This window comes from Zea mays, chromosome 8, assembly GCF_902167145.1.
Source record: "Zea mays cultivar B73 chromosome 8, Zm-B73-REFERENCE-NAM-5.0, whole genome shotgun sequence".
Lineage (NCBI taxonomy): Eukaryota > Viridiplantae > Streptophyta > Magnoliopsida > Poales > Poaceae > Zea > Zea mays.
In genome coordinates, this window is record NC_050103.1 from 107,473,843 (window position 1) to 107,498,225 (window position 24,383).

General features: G+C 43.8%; 1 protein-coding gene across 2 annotated transcripts; it reads left to right on the forward strand.

The window, feature by feature from the left end:
• Positions 1–1,468: 1,468 nt before the first annotated feature.
• On the forward strand, positions 1,469–3,796 carry LOC100384013 (uncharacterized). Of its 2 annotated transcripts, NM_001372217.1 has the most exons (6): positions 1,484–1,887; positions 2,008–2,124; positions 2,302–2,557; positions 2,683–2,841; positions 2,957–3,108; positions 3,215–3,796. In NM_001372217.1, the coding sequence occupies exons 1-6, from the start codon at positions 1,619–1,621 to the stop codon at positions 3,489–3,491; spliced, it is 1,230 nt and encodes a 409-aa protein (NP_001359146.1). In that variant the 5' UTR covers positions 1,484–1,618; the 3' UTR covers positions 3,492–3,796. The 2 variants fall into 2 exon arrangements, with proteins under 2 accessions (XP_035817436.1, NP_001359146.1); XM_035961543.1 differs by having other exon boundaries at positions 1,469–2,124; positions 3,215–3,794.
• The last annotated feature ends 20,587 nt before the right edge of the window (positions 3,797–24,383 follow it).

Genomic DNA, 24,383 nt, shown 5'->3' on the forward strand with positions numbered 1-24,383 from the left:
AGCCTCCGTTGGTTCGGTGAGATCGGCGAAGGCAACGAGCGAAGGGTGGCGTCTTCGCCTTCGCCCCAACAGATAGATGCTGCAAATATGTGCCTTGCTAGACTTCTCTGCATGCGCATCCCCACACCGCTGAAGGGATGAACAGTGCAGCTCACCACGCATATTCCACATGCGATATACGCTCCACATGCTGCTGGAGGTAGTCTTATAGAAAAATAGAAACTGAAGGAGAATCTTACACTAGTTATAATGTCTCGTTTTAGTTAAACTCCAGCATCCAAACCTAAGGGTAATTCTAGTATTGTTTTGGTTGGAAGGAGCATTCTAAGTGCTAAATAAATATTGTCTCCATCTCATAAAAGTGAAAACTAATGTTTACATTTTGACTAAATATATTTTAGAAAATACTAAAATTAATAGTATATAATTAGTATAATTAAGATTGATCATTGGGATGTAAATGTTACTATTTTTTTTGAATATAGTCAAACTTAATAAATTTTTACAAGTACAAGTTATTTATTTTTATTTCCTAATTTTTGGGTGGGTGGGGTTGGGGGAATGAGTAGTTGAGACTCGTTTTTCACCTGCGAGCTCAATCAACAACTGCCCCCTTTTGACAGGGCTCTATAAACGGCTCCTCCTTCGGCTCTTCGTGAAGACGTGTCAAACGGTCTTAAGAAACGACTTCTCGTCGAGAGCCATCAAGGAGCCAGAGCCGTTTTGCTATTGGGAGCCGAAGCACCAGAAAATAGGCTTCTATCGGCTCCTTCTAACCCGCACACAATAATGTTTCACGAAATTACAATCTCTGTCACTGTGTCTTCGTGAGAAGCTGTTTTTCCAAATGAATTGTAAAACGGCTTGACTCCTCTAGAGAAGCCAGAAAACCAGTGGAGCCAAAGCCAGAGCTGTTTTGAGAATAGTCGGAACCCTCCTAAAGGAGGCCTAACTCATATGGTATAGTCTACAAAGGTGGAACAAGGGGGAGAAAAAGATCTCCAAGTATATGGGAACCTTAGCTCTGCTCCTGGTTCGCTTCGGAGCAACGCTGAGCTGATCTAAAGGGAGATGTATCTTAACAAGAAATGAAGAAGATGAGGGCCTGAGGGACACCGGATTACTGGTAGTGGTAGCAGCAATAAGATAGCCACCGAATGACACGTGAGCACGATCATAAGCCTGAGAAGCCTCGCACGCGCGCGCTGCTCCGGACTAGGGAATAGCACCAGGCCCCGGGCACGCAGTGTGGCAGAGCTTGTCTTTCGCCTTTGCATCAGACCAGCAGAAGGACAGAGGAGCATCTCAGTTTCCATGCAGCCAAAGCCCAGAATCTGAGAATCCCCCGCCCGGCGCGACGTCAGCGTTGGCCCCCACGGCCAACCAACCAGCACCAGCAGTCCAGCACCGCGGGACGGAACGCCTGCCTATAAATACCCGCGGCGCGCTTGCTACTCCACACCTCAGGCGACAAGAGAGCAAGCAAGCACACTGCTCCTCCCTCCCCAGCCGCAGCACAGCAGAGCAGAGCCGAGTTTGCTGCTGCTGACCTGACACCATCGTGTGCCCCTCTCTCGGTCCAGAAGGACGCGAACCGCGCTCGTAGAGTGTGGCAGCAATGGCGGTCGTCGCCGGAGACAGCGAGTCGCTGATGCAGCGGTGCAAGCCGTACGTGGCGATGATCTCGCTGCAGTTCGGGTACGCCGGCATGAACGTCATCACCAAGGTGTCGCTCAACCACGGCATGAGCCACTACGTGCTCGTCGTCTACCGCCACGCCTTCGCCACGCTCTCCATCGCGCCCTTCGCGCTCGTGCTCGAGCGCAAGGTCCGCCCCAGGATGACGCTCTGGGCCTTCCTCCAGATCTTCGTCCTCGCGCTGCTCGGGTGCGTGCACAGGGGGGGCTTGGTTCTGTTCCGAGTTATTGCGCTGTTAGTTTCTTGCTTGGCAAAACTCTGCTCTGACTCTGATTGCATGCGGCTCTGCGAATCGTTTCGTGCGCACAGGCCGGTGATCGACCAGAACTTCTACTACGCGGGGCTCAAGTTCACCTCGCCGACCTTCTCCTGCGCCATGAGCAACATGCTCCCCGCCATGACCTTCGTCCTGGCCGTGCTCTTCAGGTATATATATATACACGCATATATACTCATGAGCTAGCGCTGGAACGAGCAAGAACTAAGAAACACAAGCAGCAAAATAATGAAAGTATAGCAAATAGGCAACACGTACGTACAGTTGTGGCATTGGTGTGGTGGATAACAAACGAACTGATTGATATAACGGATACGTACCGTCAGGATGGAGAAGGTGAACCTGAAGAAGGCGAGGTGCGTGGCCAAGGTGGTAGGAACGCTCGTGACGGTGGCCGGCGCCATGCTCATGACGCTCTACAAGGGCCGCGTCGTCGAGTTGGTCTGGACCAAGCACATACACCTCCACGGCCCGCACCCGGACGCCGCCGCTGCTGCCGCCGCCGCCGACAAGGACTGGTTCACCGGCTCCATTTTCCTCATCATCGCTACCCTCGCCTGGGCGTCCCTCTTCATCCTCCAGGTCTGTGCTAGCTCTCCTCTGACCAGTACCACGAAGTAGCTCCTAGAACACTGGAGCTTGCTTTTGAATCAAGTATCTTAATTATGTTTTGTTGTCTGGTCACTCAAAAGTCAAAACTGTTGCAGGCCGCCACGCTGAAGAGGTACGACGCGCCGCTGTCGCTGACCACCCTCATCTGCTTCGTGGGCACCCTGCAGGCCATCGTCGTCACCTTCGTCATGGAGCGCGAGCCCTCCGTGTGGAGGATCGGCTTCGACATGAACCTCCTAGCCGCCGCCTACGCTGTCAGTATAACAAACCAAACCGTATCTGCTGCTCTCCGACCGGCAAAGAAGCACATCATGCGTGTCCTGAGTCATGACGACGCTGACCACGCATGTATCTGTGTGTGTGGTGCAGGGCATAGTGACGTCCAGCATTGCCTACTACGTGCAAGGGCTGGTGATCCAGAGCCGGGGCCCTGTCTTCGCCTCCGCCTTCAGCCCCCTCATGATGATCATCGTCGCCATCATGGGCTCCTTCATCCTCGCAGAGAACATCTACCTCGGCGGGTAAGTGCTCTGACTGGCCGCCATGCATGTGTGTCGTGCAAAAGTACTACCATACCAGACAGCACAAGCAGTAACCTGTCCCATGCATGCCATTTCTTGTTCCCAGGATCATCGGGTCCGTGCTGATTGTCGCCGGCCTGTACTCGGTGCTGTGGGGTAAGCACAAAGAGAACGAGGAGAAGGAGGGAGAGGCGGCCATGGAGATCCCCGTGGCGATCAAGGCCGTCGACGGCAATGGCAGGATCATGGAGATCGTGGAGCTGGACGAGGTGCAGCTGGAGAAAGCCCAGGCCAACACCAACGCCAACGCCAACGCGGCCGTCGCCGTCACGGCGGTCCCCGCGGCGGAGGCCCGGATGCAGGGCAAGGACGACCAGGCTTAAGCTACAGGAGATGCGCCGATCGACGGGTCGATCGCGCGCGTGCGTCATCTTAGCCCTCCTGTGCTGTGCTTTTGTGCGTCCTCTTCTCCCCCGGCCGGCCCATGATAGATGTGTTGTAGTGTGGGGCGACCTGATGCTTTAAGCTAGCGACGGGCAGTAGTAGTGCTAGCTGTAGTAGTGAAGTGGTGCCAAGATGGAAGCTGAGGAGGATGCAATATAATGATGATGGGGAGTTTTGTAACCTCTCCTGCTAAGCAGATGCTGCCAGTACGCCTGAGATAATCATTATTAGTATCATTTTAATGACTCCACACATGTTATTCATTTATACGCTTCTATGTGATTTCATGTTATTAATGTAGTAACTAACTTACAAACTTCTAATTATTCAAGAAACCATGATATTAGTATTGATATATCCTCCACAAAATGATCATTTTTTGATATTTTGCTGTTAGAACTTAGCATCTGCGCTACATATATATAGCACGCACGCACTATCCGCCATCCTCTCTATCCTATGAAGAAGCCGCGCTATTCCCTAGCTATTTTTTTTCTCTTTTAGCTAGAAAGCATATGTGCTTAATCATGTAAATTTATCTTGCATATTGTTGACGCTTTTTCGGAGCGCCAAATACTCAAGAAAAACCGGCGGCGGTGCTCTCTGGTCAGGCGCGGACGGTCCGCGGCACAGGGCCGGACGGTCCGCGACCTGGCGTGAGGCGGCAGTGCTCTCTGGTCAAGCGCGGACGGTCCGCGGCGCAGGGCCGGACGGTCCACGACCTGGTGCAGGAGCTCGGGTTCCCTGCCTGACGGCCGGACGGTCCGCGCGTGCGCAGGGGCGGCGGAAGATCGCCAGCGGCGCCTGGATCTCGCTCCCGGGAGGGACCCCGTCGGGGAGGAGAGATCCTAGGAGTTGTCTAGACTTGGGCAGACCGACCTAGACTCCTCTAATCGACGTAGAGTCGAGGAAAGGCAGAGAATTTGGGGATCGAGAAGCTAAACCTAAACTAGACTAGAACTACTCCTAGAATAAAATGCAAAATAGAAGTTGTATTGATTCGATTGATTCCTACAAATCGGCCGTAGACCTCTCTTTTTATAGAGGAGGGGGGCTGGACCCTTTACACGACTGGATTCCGAGCTAATTCTGCAAATCTAGCCAACAAACATAGCACAAAACTCGGAACCCTAAACTGCTCTGCGCATGCGTGGACCGTCCGGCCCACAGGCGTGGACTGTCCGGACCGCGGACCGTCCGGCCTCAGGGCCGGACCGTCCGCCCGCTCAAAATGGAGCTCAACACATATTTTTCAGTTTTAATTAGACACACCAGTTCATCTATGCAAAGGTGTGACTATCACAAGTTAGCTAGTGCACGGAATCATAGCCTTTGAGGAAGCTAGCTCATATGATTGGGCCGCCGGTGTAGCTAGCTAGGCAAGCAGCATTCCCTGGAACTCTGAAATAGCAAGAACTCAGCGCACCTAAAAGGCAAATCTTTTTCGGCCCTAAGCATTCTTCTTTTAATTTATCTCTCTGCGGGCTGCAGCTATCCTTGGCATTTAATTTTATATGCGATCGGAAACGTGATCAGTGTGCGGGCTTCACGCATTATGCATAGCATAGCATATTGATGCGGCGAATGGAGCGTACGTACCCATATCATGTACTACTTGTTAATTAGTAGTATTAGAGAGGGGGTATTGCTTTGCTTCCCACTACTGCATCTTGAAAATTAAAGAAATGCTTCATGCTGTTGGCGTACTAGGCAGCTCGCACCCATGATGTCTACCGGTTCCAAGAACCCTGTCTCAGTTAGCAAGGGTAGTATCAAAGAATCAGCGTTGTCTAGTGATGGGAGTCGAGGGAATAATTCCCCCAAAAAGCATGCAGTCCTACTTAGCAAGCACTTGAAAGAAAGATTCAGTGTTGATCCCTAAACCAACATGATGCATCTCTTTAACATACAGAGAAGCAATAAACAAAAAGGACTCCAGCTGAGGTCCCATCTCCACTGTAACAGTGTGTAACTGCACCAGCGCAGTGGGCAAGGTTGGTTGCACAAAGCCGCTTTCTTCAATCTCATTGCCTGCCTGCCTCTCCCAAGGAGAAAAAAAAACTTTTTTTTTCCAAATCCTGGGGCGGCATGGATCAGTCGATCTGCCTCTCCTAGGTTCCCTCTATGGCTTCATTTCCATTAATTTTTTTTCTTCTCAGAACCAACTTTCAGAGATACGCTAGTAGTACTACTACATGAAAGCCATGCTACACAATCATACTTGACACAGGCAGCTAGCAGGCCGGCCACTCCCCGTATCAAACAAAGTTAGGGTTGATTTGATGACCCGGGATCCCGGGAGGATCGAAGGGGGGATTGAGGGGGAAATTAGTTTATTTCCCCCTCAATCCCCTCCAATCCTCTCGGGATCCCCTTGTCACCAAATCAACACCAAATCAACCCTAATGGGTTCTGCATCACTTTCTACTCCGCTCGGAACACGTTTCGTGATGTCGTCGTTCATGGTGATGCGTATTATCATGCATGCATGACATGGTTCTTATCACTTCGAAGCAGCATGGCTTTAGCTTATCTGACATGCACCATCTTGAGACCAATCTAATCTTCAGCTAGCGCTGAAGAACCGTGTAGCTAGCGAAGGTTATTATCACCTGTGGATGCGGAAGAAACAACGCTGCGCTATTGCTACAAAAGGTGACTACTCCACAGACCACAGGGCTCTGCTTCGTCATTAGATGTTTCGGATACGTCTCGTTCTGCAGCGCTCTAGCTGCAACCTTTTGTTTCTTGGCATGTACTGGACCTTTTGTTTCAGTATTCTGAAAGAAAAAAAATACACGGAAAGGCGGCGGGTGCAGCAGTTGTGTACGTATTCAAGAAGCTCTCTACTGCTTCAATTGATTAATTATTCAAGAGTAGAAGACGAGTTGTACGTACAGAGTCCAGAACTTTATCACCTGATCAGACATTGGGCCGGGAAAAACAAAGCGGTTCCACTAAACATCTGTCGACATCGTCTGTCTTGGGAATAACAAAAAAGCAAGAAGAAGAAGAAGGAGAAGAAGAAAAACAAAGCAAACCGGACACAAGAGTGGTGACCTCGCACTCAGGCTGTATTCAAATAATTGTGCCATATATTCTCCAAAACTCATGTGGTGTCTGCTACACATATGATAACCTCAGTAGAGTGCTAAAAGCAGGATGACAAAGCACTGATAATAAGGGCCGTATGCCAGGTAATAATCTTGTTTAGATTCCTTGCTCCAAAAAACCAGAAACGATGCGGCATGGGCATTAGCAGGATTTTTCATGTCGTCATGCAGCCGGCAATATATGCCCAAGTGCCAAAACATGTTGCTGAACGCATCCCCATATTGCATTCCCGATTCCTGTAAATCCAAACCGCCCTTTTTTTAGTTGTAGATAGAGGAGTTCGGGAGATTGACCATGGTTGTTGACACCCGGGACAAGTGTATATAGAGGAGTAAATCTTATTAACCAAGTCAAGCGGAGATACTTCAGCACTTGGTGATCGGGTCATTGGGAACTAGAGGTGACATGTGTTGTGTTGACATCATGGAGGGAGCATAGAGGATATGCTACTCTAGAGTGATTTCGTGGTTTGGACCTTAAAATCACTATGGACGGTTTTTTACTTTGGGCCTTAAAACTTGATTGGAGTCATGGTGGAAACTAGAGAGGCCACGTGGCGTCATCGTGAAGTTTGCATGGACACGAAGCAAAGTCATAAAGTCAATGGTCATCATTTGCATCGATGAAGAGTTGAACCATTTTGCCTATAAGGTTAAGTCGTTTAGCATAAAAATATCTAAAGGCTAAGTTAGGGGGTGTGAAATAGGCTCCCTAAAAATGGTTTATGCCTTTTAACCAATCATCTATCCACCATTTTTATTACCTATACTTGAGTTTATGTGTTTATGTAGGATCGTATGATGCTACAATAGGCAATCAGAGGGGGTAAATGATTGCAAAAGATTAAAAATATTCATCTCACCTTCTCCTAACCACAAAACCGAAATATTGCACTTCTACAAATCTAGACATATTACTGTTATGATAGTAAAAACGTTGCTGACCAAAATCCATAACTCTGACCGATCTCAAAATTTAACAGGTTAAACTAGATAAAAAAATATAAAACAAACCAAACTAGAATCATGTCGATCTGACTTTCTAATATAATGATATTAACGAAATAAGATCACTGTTCTAGAGAGTAACAAAATTTAATCAACATCTAACTTCAAAATTAAGCAAAAATTTGAAAAAAAAATATCTCAAACTTTGTAGATCAGTGAATAGATGCATTAGTAATGATCTTGATGAATTAAAACATTAGTAACACTTGTAAAATAAATATTCTGTTTAGAACCAAAACTAATAATGTGATTAATCAACAAAAAGAGAGGAATAATGTTACCACACTAATCTTGCATAATCAACTTTTTAATCATCACGATTTGTGTACAAAACGTTCTCTCCAAAAGTACCAAAAAGTTCTCTCTTGAAAACTCTAAAATCCTAGATTAATGAAAATACTTCTAGGGTTTTACATCCAAGGTTCCAATCATATTCTAGAATGGCACTTCTAGCAATGCAAATACTTGAATGTAATTTAATAAATGAAAATGTTCGAAGTACAACAAGGCTTAGAAACGCATCAATGTTTTGCCAAGGTATTAGAGAGTCAGCATTCCCAGTTGGAGCGCTCACACAAGAGTGTTACTCCCCGTTCATCCATGCAAGGCTAAGTACTCTCCACGACTTAGTCCTTTGCCAATGTGGCACGATACCCCCACACGGACACACAACCATTTACAACTTGAGTTAGGTCACCTAATCTTACATGTGGTGTCCAAACTCGTCATTGCCACCTAGCCGTTGAGGTGATGTTGATCACCAAGAGTAATAAGAACAAACTCTCCCTTAACCTATCTAAGGCTAATAAGAAGGGCAGATGTACATTTTCTACTCTCAATGTACTAAAGATGTCGTTAATCACACGATCATCAACTCTTAAGTTTTTCATTGGGTAAATCCTCTTTCTCAATATTCAAAGGGTCCCTTCACTAGATCAAATGGACAAGAGAGATAGAATGGATGGGTTGGTTTAGTATTTATACACCCCAACTATCCAACTAGCTATGCCATACATGTAAAGCCCAAAAATTGGAGGAAGAAAAAGAAGTATATCATAAATTAATAAAATAAAGAAATAAGAATAGTTATGATAGTGGTTCTGAAATTTTAGAAACCCTCGGAATTTATTAGGACCTTTTTCTCTTCATAATCAATTGAGAGTACTAAATTAGTTAAGTGACCAAAAATAGATAAGAGAGGTTAATTTCTTGCCAATAATTTTGAGTGATTCCTTTTTATTAAAAATATAATTTAAATTTGACCTCAAATTATAAAATATATATATATAGGAAAGAGTTTGAGAAAGGTAATTTTGATAATCATTTAATTCTTTTTTAATTAAACGGTGAGGAGGAAGATAAATAATAATAATAATAATAAATATGAAGATAGGATTTATGTCTACATTAGAATTATGTTTGAAGTTCAAAGTTGAATCGTGTTTCAATTTGAAATAGGAATTGAATGTTTGAAATAGAAATTATAAAAAGAAAACAGAAAAGAGCAAACCTTACCCTGGGCCGAAATTTCCCTTGGCCCATCTTTATTCATCTCCCCTCGGCCCACTGCCTCCCGCGGCTCAACCTCTCACCACACTCCTGCTATCTCGCTGATCTGTGGGCCCATTTCGGCAGCCACTCGTGATGCACGCACGTGTTTACCAGCGTCAGTGACATATGGGGGCACATCGTCAGCTCCATCCCCTTGCCGTAACCATCCTCCGCAACAGCCTCTGCGAATTCCGCGCGGATCAGCCAGGGAGCCACGGTCAGTCTCTCCCGCGTGCCCGAGTATAAATTCGGGACCCCTGGGGCTCCCGCCTCGCATCTCCGAGCTCGGCCATCCTCAAACCTTCGCTGTGAGTGCCCACTCCGTCGTGGTGGATTCGAGATCCAATTCGCCAACTGGGATGCCGCCATTGGTGGCGCTCGGGGGCCTAGGTTCGGTCAGTGGTGATCGTCGTGGTGTGCCTGACGTACTTATTGCGGTGTCTTGAGTTGTGGGCAACCGGGAGCACGACAATTGCTCGTCGTAACTCCATCACCACTGCAGTCCACACCTCCCTGTGGTCGAGCCCCCACTTCATCTTCTGACGGTGGTAAGCACCTATGTTAAGTTCCCCTCGGTCCCCTCTATGAATAGCTTCATTTGGACTAGAGGATTAGTCTCCACATAATGATTTCGCGCAACCCCGGTGATAGTGCCGCTGCATGGGCTCGAGCACCGCTGTGTATGACCGTCGTCCCTGGCAGGGAGGGGACGACAGCCCTGGACTGTTGGATCTGGGGCCAGCGGACCTGATTAAACCATCCCATACACCTTTGCAGGTTAGATCACGACCGTAGATCGAGCAAAGGGCAGTCAAGATTAGATCAGGAAACCATTAAGCCCTAACCGTTCGACGCTAGTTGAACGCTTGGGATCGCGTCGTGCATACCCCTACGCGCTTCTAATCCCGACTGTGGATCTCGGATCCAACGGCTATGAGCCTGTACCGGTTCGCAGGGCTCGGGTTATAATCTGAGCCATTGAAACCAGATCGGGCGACTCACGATGACCGATACTCTTTCGGCCTGTGCATTTTGCAGAAGAGACCGTATGCTTTTTGGTATTCAACCTGCCGTCCTATGTGGCTGTTCACTGAGTCTTAGGAATTCTTACATCGTGACCCCGTGCTTCTCTGTTTTTGGCGCCTGTTGGGAGCCTTCGTCCTCCGAAGGTCCTCAAAAACGTGATTTAACAATGTCTTCCAGGTGTGACATATGAACAGGTACCTTCGAACTCGGGTTAAAAGCATATGCGATGTAAAAAAGCATGATCGTGACGAAGGCTGGAGTTGCTCCGAAGCTACGCGCAAGGGAGCTTCGGCTAAATAGCGGAAAAAGGAACCGACTTAAAGGGGAAAAGGCTATCTAATCCTCATAGAGTTATCCATAAGTCAATAGTAAATATAAAGGGCATGAATGTAATTTCTCACAGGCTGCGTCTTGTGCCTATAAATAGATGAACAATACCCCCGTACTGTTCACGCTAATTTGTACTCGCTCGTGCATTACGCTTGTACAATCCCCTTCTGTCAAGCCGAAGGTACAAATGTAATTATGTATTATTTCTGTTTATTTATGACGATATAATAAAAAGATGAGTTGATAATGTTACGTAATCATTCATGTTGTTCTCTATGTTTTACATGCTCCTTCTTTCATTAACATACATTGCAATCATGAAGGTATGTCCTTCATGACCTTCGTCTGAAGATCATTATGTCCTAAGGAGAATAATGCTTCGAAGGACGAAGGACCTTAACCTTTAATATTTTGTGTTGCCTTATTCTTAATTCATAGCATTTGAGAACAAGTCCCCAACAGCGCCCAGTCCAGAACTCAAGGAAAATTAGATAAATGAATTTAGAAATTGATTTTCAATACAAAAATAATTCTAGAAACTTGTATAATTCATAGAAAATTCATATTAAGTCCAAATTGATCCATTCTAGTTTCTATAATTTTGTAATATTATTGTTTATAAACTGGTGTATCTGTTTTGACATGAAAACCATATTAAAATTTATCTCCTAATTAAATCTTGTACCTAGCACCTAGAACTTTTGGAAATTCATAACTTAAAATCCATAACTCCAAAATTAACGATTCCTGTTCCTATGATCTTATTTTAATATGTAGATTATTAATATGTATTTTGTACTTATGTTTGGTGTGATGTTAATGTTGCACATACCATGTTTGTTTGTATTGCTACGACTAGCAGTGAGGTCACGAGAACCTGAAGAGCAAGTTGGTACCAAGTTGGTACCTGGAATCTCAAGTCCCAGGCAAGTTGTGCCCTTGATCACTTCTTTTTACCTAGTCATGTTCTGATTAATCATAATGATCTGTATAGATTAATTTTTATGGGACCCAGTAGGTTACCCTAGTTTGACTATCTTTATACCTTGTTTACCACTGAATTTTTTGGTAGTACCTGCTATTGATTTATGTGGTTTTGGGTATAGAGATACACACTATTCATGATTATACTTTTATTATCAGATGTTATTTATTGTTCATGTTAAGATCATTATGTTAATTGGAACATGGCGAACCACCCGGGAAAACAGTGCTACCACAAGGGTGGTATGGGACGCCCTTGGCTGACTAATTAGGAAAGCTAGTGGAGGACTACCTTACCCGAAAGGGGCAAGGGCAGTAGGGGAGTGGCCAGTGTAGGGGGCAGAGGTCCTTGGGTTGATTTTGCTGCGATGGCGGTCAGGCGAGGGATCCCTGCATTGGAGCTTCCTATAAACTGTAGCGGGTTTTCTGAAGCTAGTGGAACTTTGTAAAGACCTCATAGTGTTACCCTGCCTCGCCTCCTTGGTAGAGGTGTATGGGATTGGTCGTCTCTTGGCAGATGGGTAACATGACTTGTGGGTAAAGATGTGCAACCTCTGCAGAGTGTAAAACTGGTATACTAGTCGTGCTCACGGTCATGAGCAGCTCGGACACTCACATGATTAATTTATGGAACTAAATTCAATTTGTCATATGCATTGCATCGCAGGTGTTGTTATTACTTTTGTTCTACTACTTAATTGGGTTGGTATTTACTTATACTTAGTAATTGCTAATAAAATTTTGACCAACATTTAAAGCAATGCTCAGCTTTAACCATCCTCTTTGGTAAGCCTTACACTTCACGTGAGCTCCCACCTTTGGCGAGTTCATGCACATTATCCCCCACAACTTGTTGAGCGATGAACGTATGTGAGCTCACTCTTGTTGTCTCACACCCCCCACATGTCAAGAATAGGTACCACAGGATGAGGCACATGGAGGATGCTATGATGAGTTCGCGAGAGGCCTAGGCCGTCGTCTCCCAGTCAACTTTGGGTTGCTGGATCATGTCTTCATATGGTGTATTTATTTATTTATTTTGTACAAAACCCCTATTATATAGTAAAGATGTGACATTCGTTTCTGTACCACTATTCATCATATGTGTGAGACTTGGTCCCAGCACACCTGGTGATTATTTCGCGCTCGAGTTTTGGACCCCTAAAACCCGGGTGTGACAGATGTGGTATCAGAGGAATGTTGACTGTAGGACGAAACCTAGATAGAACTGGACAACCATTATTTACTTACCTTTGCTACTCTGATTCTTTCTAAACTTTCCTTAAACTCTTCTCATCCACTGCTGCTTTACTCTGATTATCCTTATCTTTTCCTTCTGAAGACAAATGTGGATTTCACACTTTGAAATCCCGTACCTAAAGTGATTTTTAGGACTAGGAGAACTAATCTTAGGAACAAAAACAAAACTATTTTTTAGGTTTCTATGCACTTGAATGTTTGTTCTTATGATAGTTGTCTGATTTGGATCTTTGGTTGAGTGTGATGGGTTGTGGATTAATGTCCACAATTGCATCTACATATATAGCTAGGCATAAAAGATAATATTTATAAAATGACTAGATAATCTAGATTATCCCCAATAAAATGTATCAAGTACCCCGTATCTATCTCATCTTGACAGATTCTATCTTACCTTTCGACATTCACCTTATACGACTAGTTACCCCAATCTTGACATAAAACAACAGATCAAGCCATGTCAAAGAATCTTGAGTTCATAACCACCTATTAGCCTATTCGTTCTGCCTACCAAATAATTTCCCTTGCAAAACTATCTTACCATATGCTTCTAACTCAGATGGTCAATACCAGGAAGGGAGGAGGAATTGATCTACCTGCCAATCCATATAACTGGAGGGTGCTTAGACAACAACAACAAGCAGAGATGAATCCTCCAAATCCTCCACTAGTCAGAGCTGATCCCGCGGTTGCATCCCAAATGCGGATAATGCAACAGATGGCTGACACTATGGCCGATATGCACGCGTAGATGTGACAGGAGCGTCAGGAGATGCGCCAAGAGAGGGAGGAAATGCGCCAAGAGCGAAGGGTGCAACAGCAACAACCACCACTACCTCCACCACCACCACCAGCTCCACCTAGGGATAAGCATCAGGAGTTTATGAGTCACAAGCCACCAACCTTCTCCAACGCTGCGGATTGGTGGGATGCGTATTGCGCTGCTCATGCCGCCGTCAACACAATTACCTAGCAGAATTCTCTACTCAATTCAGGAATTACCACATTCCTGCGGGACTCATGAAGATTGAAAGGAAAGAGTTTCTATCCATCAAGCAAGGAAGTATGTCCGTGAGTGAATATAGGGACAAATTCATCCAGCTATCTCGATATGCTCCTAGGGATGTTGAGGATGATGAGAAGAAGCAGGAGCTCTTCCTAGAAGGTTTGATTGGACCGCTACAATACCAACTGATATTGCACACGTTTTCGTCCTTTCAACGACTACTTGACAAGGCGATTGTTGTGGAAAACAAGAGGTGTGAGTTTGGAGAGAAAAGAAGGGATGCTAACCAAGGACAGGATGGAAGTAGTTCCTGTCCTCGCTATACTACCACTCCAAGTACACAAGCTCGTGGCGGTTCCGGGCAGCAAACTCAATAGACACAAACTGTTACTCCTCCAGCAAGCTCCTCAGCAGGACCCGTTGCTCCTAACACATCCACCAACAGGGCATGCTTCAAGTGTGGTCAATTGGGACACTATGCCAACTACTGTCCCAACAGGGCTGCCTACACTACACCAGCTCCAATGAAGCAAGGTTAGGCTTTGGCGAGAAAAAGTCAGCCCCTATCTGTCAACAGGGGGCAAGTCCACCATGCAGAAGTAGAGACAGAACCTAGTGAACCTGAAAACCAAGAAGAAGTACTGGTTGAAGATGAAGTAGTCGGTGAAGAAGTCAACGAGCAACAAGAGTAGAGCATATATATAAACATAAATATAGATATAGATATATATATATATATTTAAGTACTATTTGTAAGACCTAAATATTAATTTAGTAGTAGCTAGTATTTTACTATTTTAGTAATATTAATAAGGTCTATTTTACCCTGTGTTTTGCTAATAAGTTATGCATCATGCCGAGATTCTTATTTGTGCATATGTTTTGAGATAATATGGGTATACATCCTTTTTCTTACAAATCTCGAGGACGAGATTTCTTGTATGGGGGGTAAGATTTGTAAAGCCCAAAAATTGGTAGAAGAAAAAGAAGTATATCATAAATTAATAAAATAAAGAAATAAGAATAGTTATGATAGTGGTTCTGAAATTTTAGAAACCCTGGGAATTTATTAGGACCCTTTTCTCTCTTCATAATCAATTGAGAGTAATAAATTAGTTAAGTGACCAAAAATAGATAAGAGAGGTTAATTTCTTGCCAATAATTTTGAGTGATTCCTTTTTATTAAAGACCTCAAATTATAAAAAAAATATATAGGAAAGAGTTTGAGAAAGGTAATATTGATAATCACTTAATTCTTTTTGAATTAAATGGTGAGGAGGAAGATAAATAATAGTAATAATAATAATAAATATGATGATAGGATGTATGTCTACATTAGAATTATGTTTGAAGTTCAAAGTTGAATCGTGTTTGAATTTGAAATAGGAATTGAAAGTTTGAAATAGAAATTATGAAAATAAAACATAAAAGAGCAAACCTTACCCTGGGCCGAAATTTCCCTTGGCCCATCTCTATTCATCTCCCCTCGGCCCACTGCCTCCCATGGCTCAACCTCTCACCGCACTCCTGCTATCTCGCTGATTTGTGGGCCCATTTCAGCAGCCACTCGTGATGCACACACATGTGTTTACCAGCGTCAGTGACATGTGGGGCCACGTCGTCAGCTCCATCCCCTTGCCGTAACCATCCTCTGCAACAGCCTCTGAGAATTCCGCGCGGATCGGCCAGGGAACCGCGGTCGGTCTCTCCCGTGTGCCCGGGCATAAATCCGGGGCCCTCTGGGACTCCCGCCTCGCATCTCCGAGCTCGGCCATCCTTAAACCTTCGCTGTTATTGTCCATTCCGTCGTGGTGGATTCGAGATCCAATTCGCCAACTGGGGCGGCCGCCATTGGTGGCGCTCGGGGCCCTAGGTTCGGTCATTGGTGATCATCGTGTTGTGCCTGGCGTACTTATTGCGGTGTCTTGAGTTGTGGGCAACCGGGAGCATGACAATTGCTCATCGTAACTCCACCACCACTGTAGTCCACACCTCCCTATGGCCGAGCCTCCACTTCATCTTCTGACGATGGTAAGCACCTCCGTTAAGTTCCCCTCGGTCCCCTATATGAATAGCTTCATTTGGACTAGAGGATTAGTCACCACATCACGATTTCGCGCAACGCCGGTGATGGCGCCGCCGCATGGGCTCGAGCACCGCCGTGTATGACCGTCGTCACCGATAGGGAGGGGACGATAGCCCTGGACCGTTGGATCTGGGGCCAGCGGACCTGATTAAACCATCCCATACCCCTTCGCACATTAGATCACGACCATAGATCGAGCAAAGGGTAGTCAAGATTAGATCAGGAAACCATTAAGCCCCGATCGTCCGACGCTAGTTGAACGCTTGGGATCGCGTCGTGCATACCCCTGCGCGCTTCTAATTCCGACCGTGGATCTCAGTTCCAACGGCTATGGGCATGTACCGGTTCACGGGGCTCAGGCTATAATCTAAGCCATTGAAACCAGATCGGGCGACTCACGATGACCGATACCCTTTTGGACTATGCATTTTGCAGAAGAGACCCTATGCTTCTAGGTATTCAACCCGTCGTCCTATGCGGCTGTTCACTGAGTCTTAGGAATTCTTACACAGTGACCCCCGTGCTTCTCTATTTTTGGCGCCCAGTCCAGAACTCAAGGAAAATCAGATAAATGAATTTAGAAATTGATTTTCAATACAAAAATAATTCTAGAAACTTGTATAATTCATAGAAAATTCATATTAAGTCCAAATTGATCCATTCCAGTTTCTATAATTTTGTAATATTATTGTTTATCAACTAGTGTCTTTGTTTTGACATGAAAACCATATTAAAATTTATCTCCTAATTAAATCTTGTACCTAGAACCTAGAACTTTTGGAAATTCATAACTTAAAATCCATAACTCCAAAATTAACTATTCTTGTTCCTATGATCTTATTTTAATACGTAGATTATTAATGTGTATTTTGTACTTATGTTTGCTGTGATGTTAATGTTGCCCATACCATGTTTGTTTGTATTGCTACGACTAGCAGTGAGGTCACAAGAACCTGAAGAGCAAGTTGGTACCTGGAATCTCAAGTCCCAGGCAAGTTGTGCCATTGATCACTTATTTTTACCTAGTCATGTTTTGATGGGACGCAGTAGGTTACCCTAGTTTGACTATCTTATACCTTGTTTACCACTGATTTTTTGGGTAGTACCTACTATTGCTTTATGTAGTTTTGGGTATAGAGATACAGACTATTCATGATTACACTTTTATTATCAGATGTTAAGATCATTATGTTAATTGGAACATGGAGAACCACCCGGGAAAACAGTGCTACCACAAGGGTGGTATGGGACGCCCTTGGCTGACTAATTAGGAAAGCTAGTGGAGGACTACCTTACCCGAAAGGGGCAAGGGCAGTAGGGGAGTGGTCAGTGTAGGAAGGTCCTTGGGTTGATTTTGTTGCGATGGCGCTCAGGCGAGGGATCCCTGCATTGGAGCTTCCTATAAACTGTAGCGGGTTTTCTGAAGCTAGTGAAACTTTGTAAAGGCCTCGTAGTGTTACCGTGCCTCGCCTCCTCGGTAGAGGTGTATGGGATTGGCTGTCTCTTAGCAGATGGGTAACATGACTTGTGGGTAAAGATGTGCAACCTCTGCAGAGTGTAAAACTGGTATACTAGCCGTGCTCACGGTCATGAGCAGCTCGGACACTCACATGATTAATTTATGGAACTAAATTCAATTTGTCATATGCATTGCATCGCAGGTGTTGTTATTACTTTTGTTCTACTACTTAATTGGGTTGGTATTTACTTATACTTAGTAATTGCTAATAAAATTTTGACCAACTTTTAAAGCAATGCTCAGCTTTAACCATCCTCTTTGGTAAGCCTTACACTTCACGTGAGCTCCCACCTTTGAAGAGTTCATGCACATTATTCCCCACAACTTGTTGAGCGATGAACGTATGTGAGCTCACAGAGTTAACGAGAGGTCTAGGCCGTCGTCTCACAGTCAACTTTGGGTTGCTGGATCATGTCTTCATATGGTGTATTTATTTATTTATTTTTTATAGAACCCCTATTATATAGTAAAGATGTGACATTCGTTTCTGTACCATTATTCATCATATGTGTGAGACTTGGTCCCAGCACAACTGGTGATTATTTCGCGCTCGAGTTTTGGACCCCTAAAACCCAGGTGTGACAATACCCTATGTAGGCATCGAACCATGCTTGATGGTCTGAACATGTGTAGTCTGACACCTTCAAACACCTTCATATCTTTTCCAATCTAGAAAATTTAGGTGCATTTGGTTGCCTGTATGGCTGAGCCTCCTGGCTTGTATATAGTGAGCCGCTCTGACAGGCCTGGCTAAAAGACATGCAACATAGCCTATTTAGTTGTTTGTATGTGTTGAGCCTGGTTGACGTTGACGAGATATGTTGTTTGTTTACTTGCATGAATACTTGTCGCATGAGTTAATAATTATTAAATAAATTTAAAATATATTAATAGACGCTAATTATATGTTAAAATTATTTAATAGACACTAATTGCATGTTATTAGACACTAATTATATGTTAATCTTAAGCACAATTTTTTATTTGAAATATATATAGCAATGTGTGGTCTAATTTTGTTCGCATAAGTATCAAGAACATAGATATAAAACCAGTTTGATGATTAAATCTTTTAATTAGAAGATATAATGAAAAAACAAACAAAAAAACAGTCTTGGAGTGTGTGCATGAACAAACCCGTTCAACTCCCGGCACGTGCGCGTACGCCCTCGCGGGCATTTCCTGAGGCCTGGCTCGGACTGCGTCAAGGTTCATGTCAGCCTATCTCCAACCAAACAACTGTTGTTTTATGGATTCGTGGATGTAGCTGCACCCCGAGAGATGGCAACCAAGCGCTTCCTTTGTAAATGGGGTTTGTTGTGAATGGTTTTTGGGCCTTCTCCAAGCTACCTAGTGCTAGGATTAACAAGTGTGCACCACACCTCACTTAGCCTACTAGTTTATATCTCCTTTATAGTACTACCAAAGGAAACAAAGTCCTAAACTACTCTAAGTGTCTCTCAACTCCAATCAACACTTATAACTAGTACATCCTTAACCTCATTATCCATCCTTTGAAAATTAAAATAAATTCCATACTTAGGAGCATAAAAACTATTAGTTGCCCAAACAATCACCATTATTACGGACTAACTCAAATTGCCTCTACAAACACTACCGGAAACAGCTTCTTTGCCGAGTGTCTGAAGCACTCGGCAAAGCCTGGAAAACACTCGGCGATGGCTTTGTCGAGTGTGACACTTAGCAAAGAAAGCTCGGTGAACTGTACATCGGCAATGACTTCTTTGTCGAGTACTTTTTATCGGGCACTCGGCAAAGAAAAGTCGCCGTCACGACGACTGGTAACGGCGACAGAGCCTTTGCCGAGTGTACATTGTACTGACACTCGGCAAAGAGTATCTCCTTGCCGAGCGTATTAGGTGACACTCGGCAAAGAGTTTTCCTCTTTACCGAGTGTCCGTCGGACTAGCACTCGGCAAAGAGATCGCCAGTGGGCCCCTTTGTCAGTTCTTTTGCCGAGAGCATTAGGAGACACTCGACAAAGGTTGTCTATTTGTCGAGTGCCAATGCCACAGCACTCGGCAAAAAGGCTTTACCCGGTGCCCAGTTGTGCCTTCTGTTCTGAGCGCTATGACCTAGACACTCGTCAAAGCGACAAGTATACCCCCTTTTAACTTTTTTGCCATTCCATCTAAACAAACAAAATATATATCACATATACATCACAAATATCACATAATTATCACATACATAATAGAGACCACATATTTCACAAAAAACACAAATCTCACAAGTTTTTCACAAACATGTCTATGTTTATACCAAGATTCACATACAACTTCTGTTAGAAATATGCCATAGATATAATCATATAGATGAGCATATTTATTTATATCCATGATATACATATATTGCTTAATTGAATATCCATGAAAGGCACATTGTATTGATTAGCAATTATGTGAATTGTTTATGAGATTATGGTTATTCTAAATGATGTCCCTAGTTAGAGTCGATGACTAGCATATGTATTAGTTGATGACTACATTTCACAAGTCATGGACATGGAGATGTTAAACTAATAATGTGGGTGCATGTATGACATGAGGCTGGACCGACCCAACATGAGATATTGTAATATAGTTATCTTTTTGCAACATGCATACTATGTCCTTAGACCTGAGATTGTCGCATGTTCTCAAGATGTGAATTGACTTACTTAGGGGCTATCAAACGCTACTCCGTAACTGGGTAGTTATAAAGGTAGTTTTGGGTTTTTCAGGAAGCATGTTGTAAGGCATGGTCAGTTAAGATGGAATTTGTCCCTCTCTTCTTGAGAGAGATATCTCTGGGCCCCTCGAGTGATTGGATCAAGAAATGTGTGGCTGTGCTAGGGTTAAGTGTTAACAAATGAAATGATTCAAATTCACAATATAGAGAAAGAGACGTCAGCTTAGAGCCAGACCAAATATCGTGAGACAAAGGGAACAACATGTACGTAATGTTGCAATGGTTCGTCTGATATGATCTTTACGTGCGCATAGAAGTTGACATGTCTTGCTAGAGGCCGCTGTCAATTATTGGGCCAAGTAAGAGTACTTGGACCATGTCTATATGTACGTGAACATATAGGATCACACATTTAAGGGAAAGAAAGCCTAACTCGGATTAGATCCGAAATTAGACAGGGCTTTAGGGTTACTGATGGGCTTCGGAGTCAGAAGCCCACCAGAACGCCTATATAATGAGGGGGCAGGGGCGCGGTTATAAGAACCCTAATTCGCCACCAGAAAATGAGCAGTCGCCCGCCTCTCGCCCTCGCCTAGCCGTCGTCACGAACCTAGCAGTTCGGTACGCGGCGCTTCCTCCCTGTACGTGTGGATATCTCGGAGGTACTGCATCTGGAGCAATAGGATGAACCGCGCGAGGACGTGAAGGACGTTGGCAACTGCACGACACTGCTCGACGTGTTCGTCTACATCGAGACGTCTTCCGTTGTCCTGCGCGTCTAGTGGTAATTCTATGACCTATAACCACAATAGTTATTGGTTTTATGGGGTCGAAAATTTTGTTTTGCACTAGTTAAGCCTTTCCATAATCCATCAACTCCAAGGTGTCTTGCTGACAGAAGTGTGCCAAGTTCCAGACGAACATCACAAAGAGGGATTTTGTGCTTAAGACAACGGTGGCAAAGGGGGATGACTATCCTATTGGACCGATAGTTTTTGGGTTCTTCATTTTTGTGGCCATCGGATCCTGTAATCATTTATCTTGTACAGTTTTATTTAATATTATTCATGATGATTATCAACATGATGTACTGTTTTTAGATGAGATGAGTTTTGTGAATCTTCAAGTGAATCCTAAATAATACTTTGGCTATACCCATGAATTGGAGCATCGTAGTTATTTCTGTTAAAATATTACTTTGGCTATACCCATGAATCCTTTGAACAACCTTGTTGCATACTGCATCCTTTATCTGACATGAACATGTTTTTATTCCCTTTAACTTGTCTATATTTTGGCTTGAAGAAAGAGACGACGACGTCATGGGAGGCCACTGGTACCTACATCAAGATCAGTTGATGTAATCCCTTCATGTCAGCTAACAAAATAAAGAAGTTGATCCTACTGATTCACGGAGAAAATGATAGCAAAGTAACAAGCGTCGTGCAGGTAGCAACAATAAATAGATTATGGGATACTCGAGTACTAAACTTTTCATCTTTTTTATATGGGTTTGGGCTCTATTCTCGACCTGGAGTAGGATGTACATATTTGCAATTTGAGCTTTCATTTGTCCATGTATCTTTTTATACATTGTACTTGTATGCTTTTATCGTATAAAGTTTGAATGATGAATAAAAAGGGCAGACCTTGTTGGAGGCTTCTACATGAGTTGGGTCCCAGAAAGAGATAAACTGATGCAATCCCTGTCTATTCATGTGTATGTCTATGTGATTATATGTATGAAAATCTATGATTTTTGGTGTTCTGTGTTTATATCTATTCAGTGGATTGGTCATTGTTGAATGCTAATTAACTATATATTATTGCTAATAACAACTGCCAGTAGGGGCAACTTTCTGTTGGTTCCTAAATATACCATATAGTAACCCATAGTTAGTCCCTAAATGCATAATACAACAACCTACAGTTGGTCGCTGAATATACAATAGCAGCAACGGACGGTCGGCCGCTAAAAAGATGTCGGTCGTTAAAGTCTTTAACGATGGCACTTACAGCGACCATCTTTATAGGTCGCTAAGGGTCTTTAGCGACCAACTGTAGGTCGCTGAAGACGCATTTAGCAACCAACCGTAAGTCATTGTAAATGAACTGTCGTGTAGTGGACTCGTTTGCTCAGTCTTCCCTCCGCTGAAGTTTTTTGAGTCGTTTTTGTTCTCGCGTTCTTCCCTTCCTTCTCTTTGTGGATTTGTGAAAACCTTTGAGTTCTTGTGTTGTGGGTGATTTTTGGAATTGATTGGTGGTAAGATAGACTCTTTGGATCATTGCATACGCCATGTTAGTGTAGTTTTTGCTTGTGATCCGAGTTGAACTCGTTTTGAGTTCATTCCCGAAAACTCCAACAAAACCCCAATTGATTCGGGAAATCTGATCTGTGCATGGTTGTTTGATTTGCTCTAGGTGAAACTTCAAAATCCATCTTTTGTTTCCCTCTGCGCAAACTCCCTGTGAAGTTTGAACAAAATCTGAGCATTTTTCATTGTCCGACACTGTTGCTCGTGAGCGCAGCACTACCGCTCCCAGCACTGTCGCTCAGGTGGCCGGCACTGCCGCTCGTGCTTTTCTGTGATTTTGGCTCTAAGATTTTGCAGATAGTTGGGCAGTTCTCTGTGTAGCAGTTTGGTATATTCAGTCGATATTGGACTGACGATATTGGACTGAGTATTACTGTTACGCAGTTTCAGTTGACGATATTCGAGAGAGAATTTTTAGTGGCTCTCATTCACCCCTTTAGTCGCCTCACCAGTCGTGCATTTTTGCATTGTGAGCCTCTAGCTAGTCTCATCACCATGGCCCTCAATAGTAGCATATCGAATTTGATTTTCAGAATCAACTTGGGGTTCTCTCACAACAAATCCATCAGTAGTACCCTTTTGTGATTAAGCCACCGCTTCTAGTCTTTGTTTCTTCTTGTGTTTCCTAGTACCGGAATCATACTTCCGATCCTATTTTTCAGACATAATGTGAGATGAGGATTGAATAAATAAATGTCTCCCCGTTTGACACAAACTAACAAACAAAACCAATAATTTGAAGTTTAAAAGTAATACAAGAATCCTAGGTACTTAACTAAATAAAGAAAGAAATAGATTGAAACGTAGAAGATGGAGCATGTACTTGTGCCAGTCAGTATGCATGATGGCATGATGGGCATTAAAAGATAAGCGATGCTGAATTGCCGATGATACGAGTATGCAGTATGCACTGTATGGTGTCCAGTCTCACTCGCAAGTCGATTGATCGTCCACCGTTGCCATGACCTGTAGGAGATTCAAATTAAAGGCAGCAGACTAACGGCGTCTAGAGACAGGAGATGAACAGGTCATGACCGGCAACTCGCTGATTCACTATAGATTGACGGAGAAAAACTGCTCTGCGGAGTGCTAGTCTTCTACTTTCACTGTTTTGAGCTAATTAGTCAGAACTAAACAGCTGCGGAAGTGCTTGTCATATGGGCTTTAGTGAACCATATTTTCTACATTTATGTATATATATTTAGCTAACTAATTACATGATTTAGGGGACAAAAATTCGGGAACCATGCGCAGGTGCCAATCTTGCCCCTGCTGATATACCTATAGGTTCTTGTTACTCTAGTCTGATTCGATCCTTCATAGATCACAGGACGGGATGGGATGAGACAGGACGATCCCTCAAATAAGATTGTTTGGTTTAGGATAAAGGGTTGGGACATGACTATCCAGTGTTGTCCATAGTTATTCCTCAAAATTGGAGGGACAAAAAAGTACGCCAGATGACGTCTCTGTCCTGCCTGCCTCGCAACTAAACTCACCTTAGAGAACCACTTTAAAGGTGCCAAACTTCTTGTTCCATGGATTAATGACATTGCCATTGTCCGGAGCCCTTAAAGAGCAATTCTATAGAAGACCAAGCTTATGTATTCAACCATGAATTGAAAGAAAATTGTTGCCTAGAAGGATCGGACATGATAGAACCTTTTTGATACTTTTTACCAGTTTTTATTAAATCAAAGAACTCGGTGATGTTTAACTGATACCGGAATTTTAACTTGCCAAGTGACATCGTCGTCTACCATTAAAACACACTACAATGATTCAGCCACTTCCACTGCATCGAGATAACTTTCTTGTAAAGTACTTTCAGCTAGCTGCGTAACTGACGAACAATTTACATTTGTGCTATCTTTACAAAAGCTAGCGCTGTAGTTCATCTGCGTCGTTTTACAACGAGAGAAGTAACTTCCTCCAACACCAA

Coding starts and splice junctions, on each gene's coding strand:
- LOC100384013 (XM_035961543.1), top strand. CDS start 1,619: ATGGCGGTCGTCGCCGGAGACAGCGAGTCGCTGATGCAGCGGTGCAAG. Junction 2,842..2,956: donor TCCTAGCCGCCGCCTACGCT/GTCAGTATAACA, acceptor TGTGTGGTGCAG/GGCATAGTGACGTCCAGCAT. Junction 3,109..3,214: donor GAGAACATCTACCTCGGCGG/GTAAGTGCTCTG, acceptor TCTTGTTCCCAG/GATCATCGGGTCCGTGCTGA.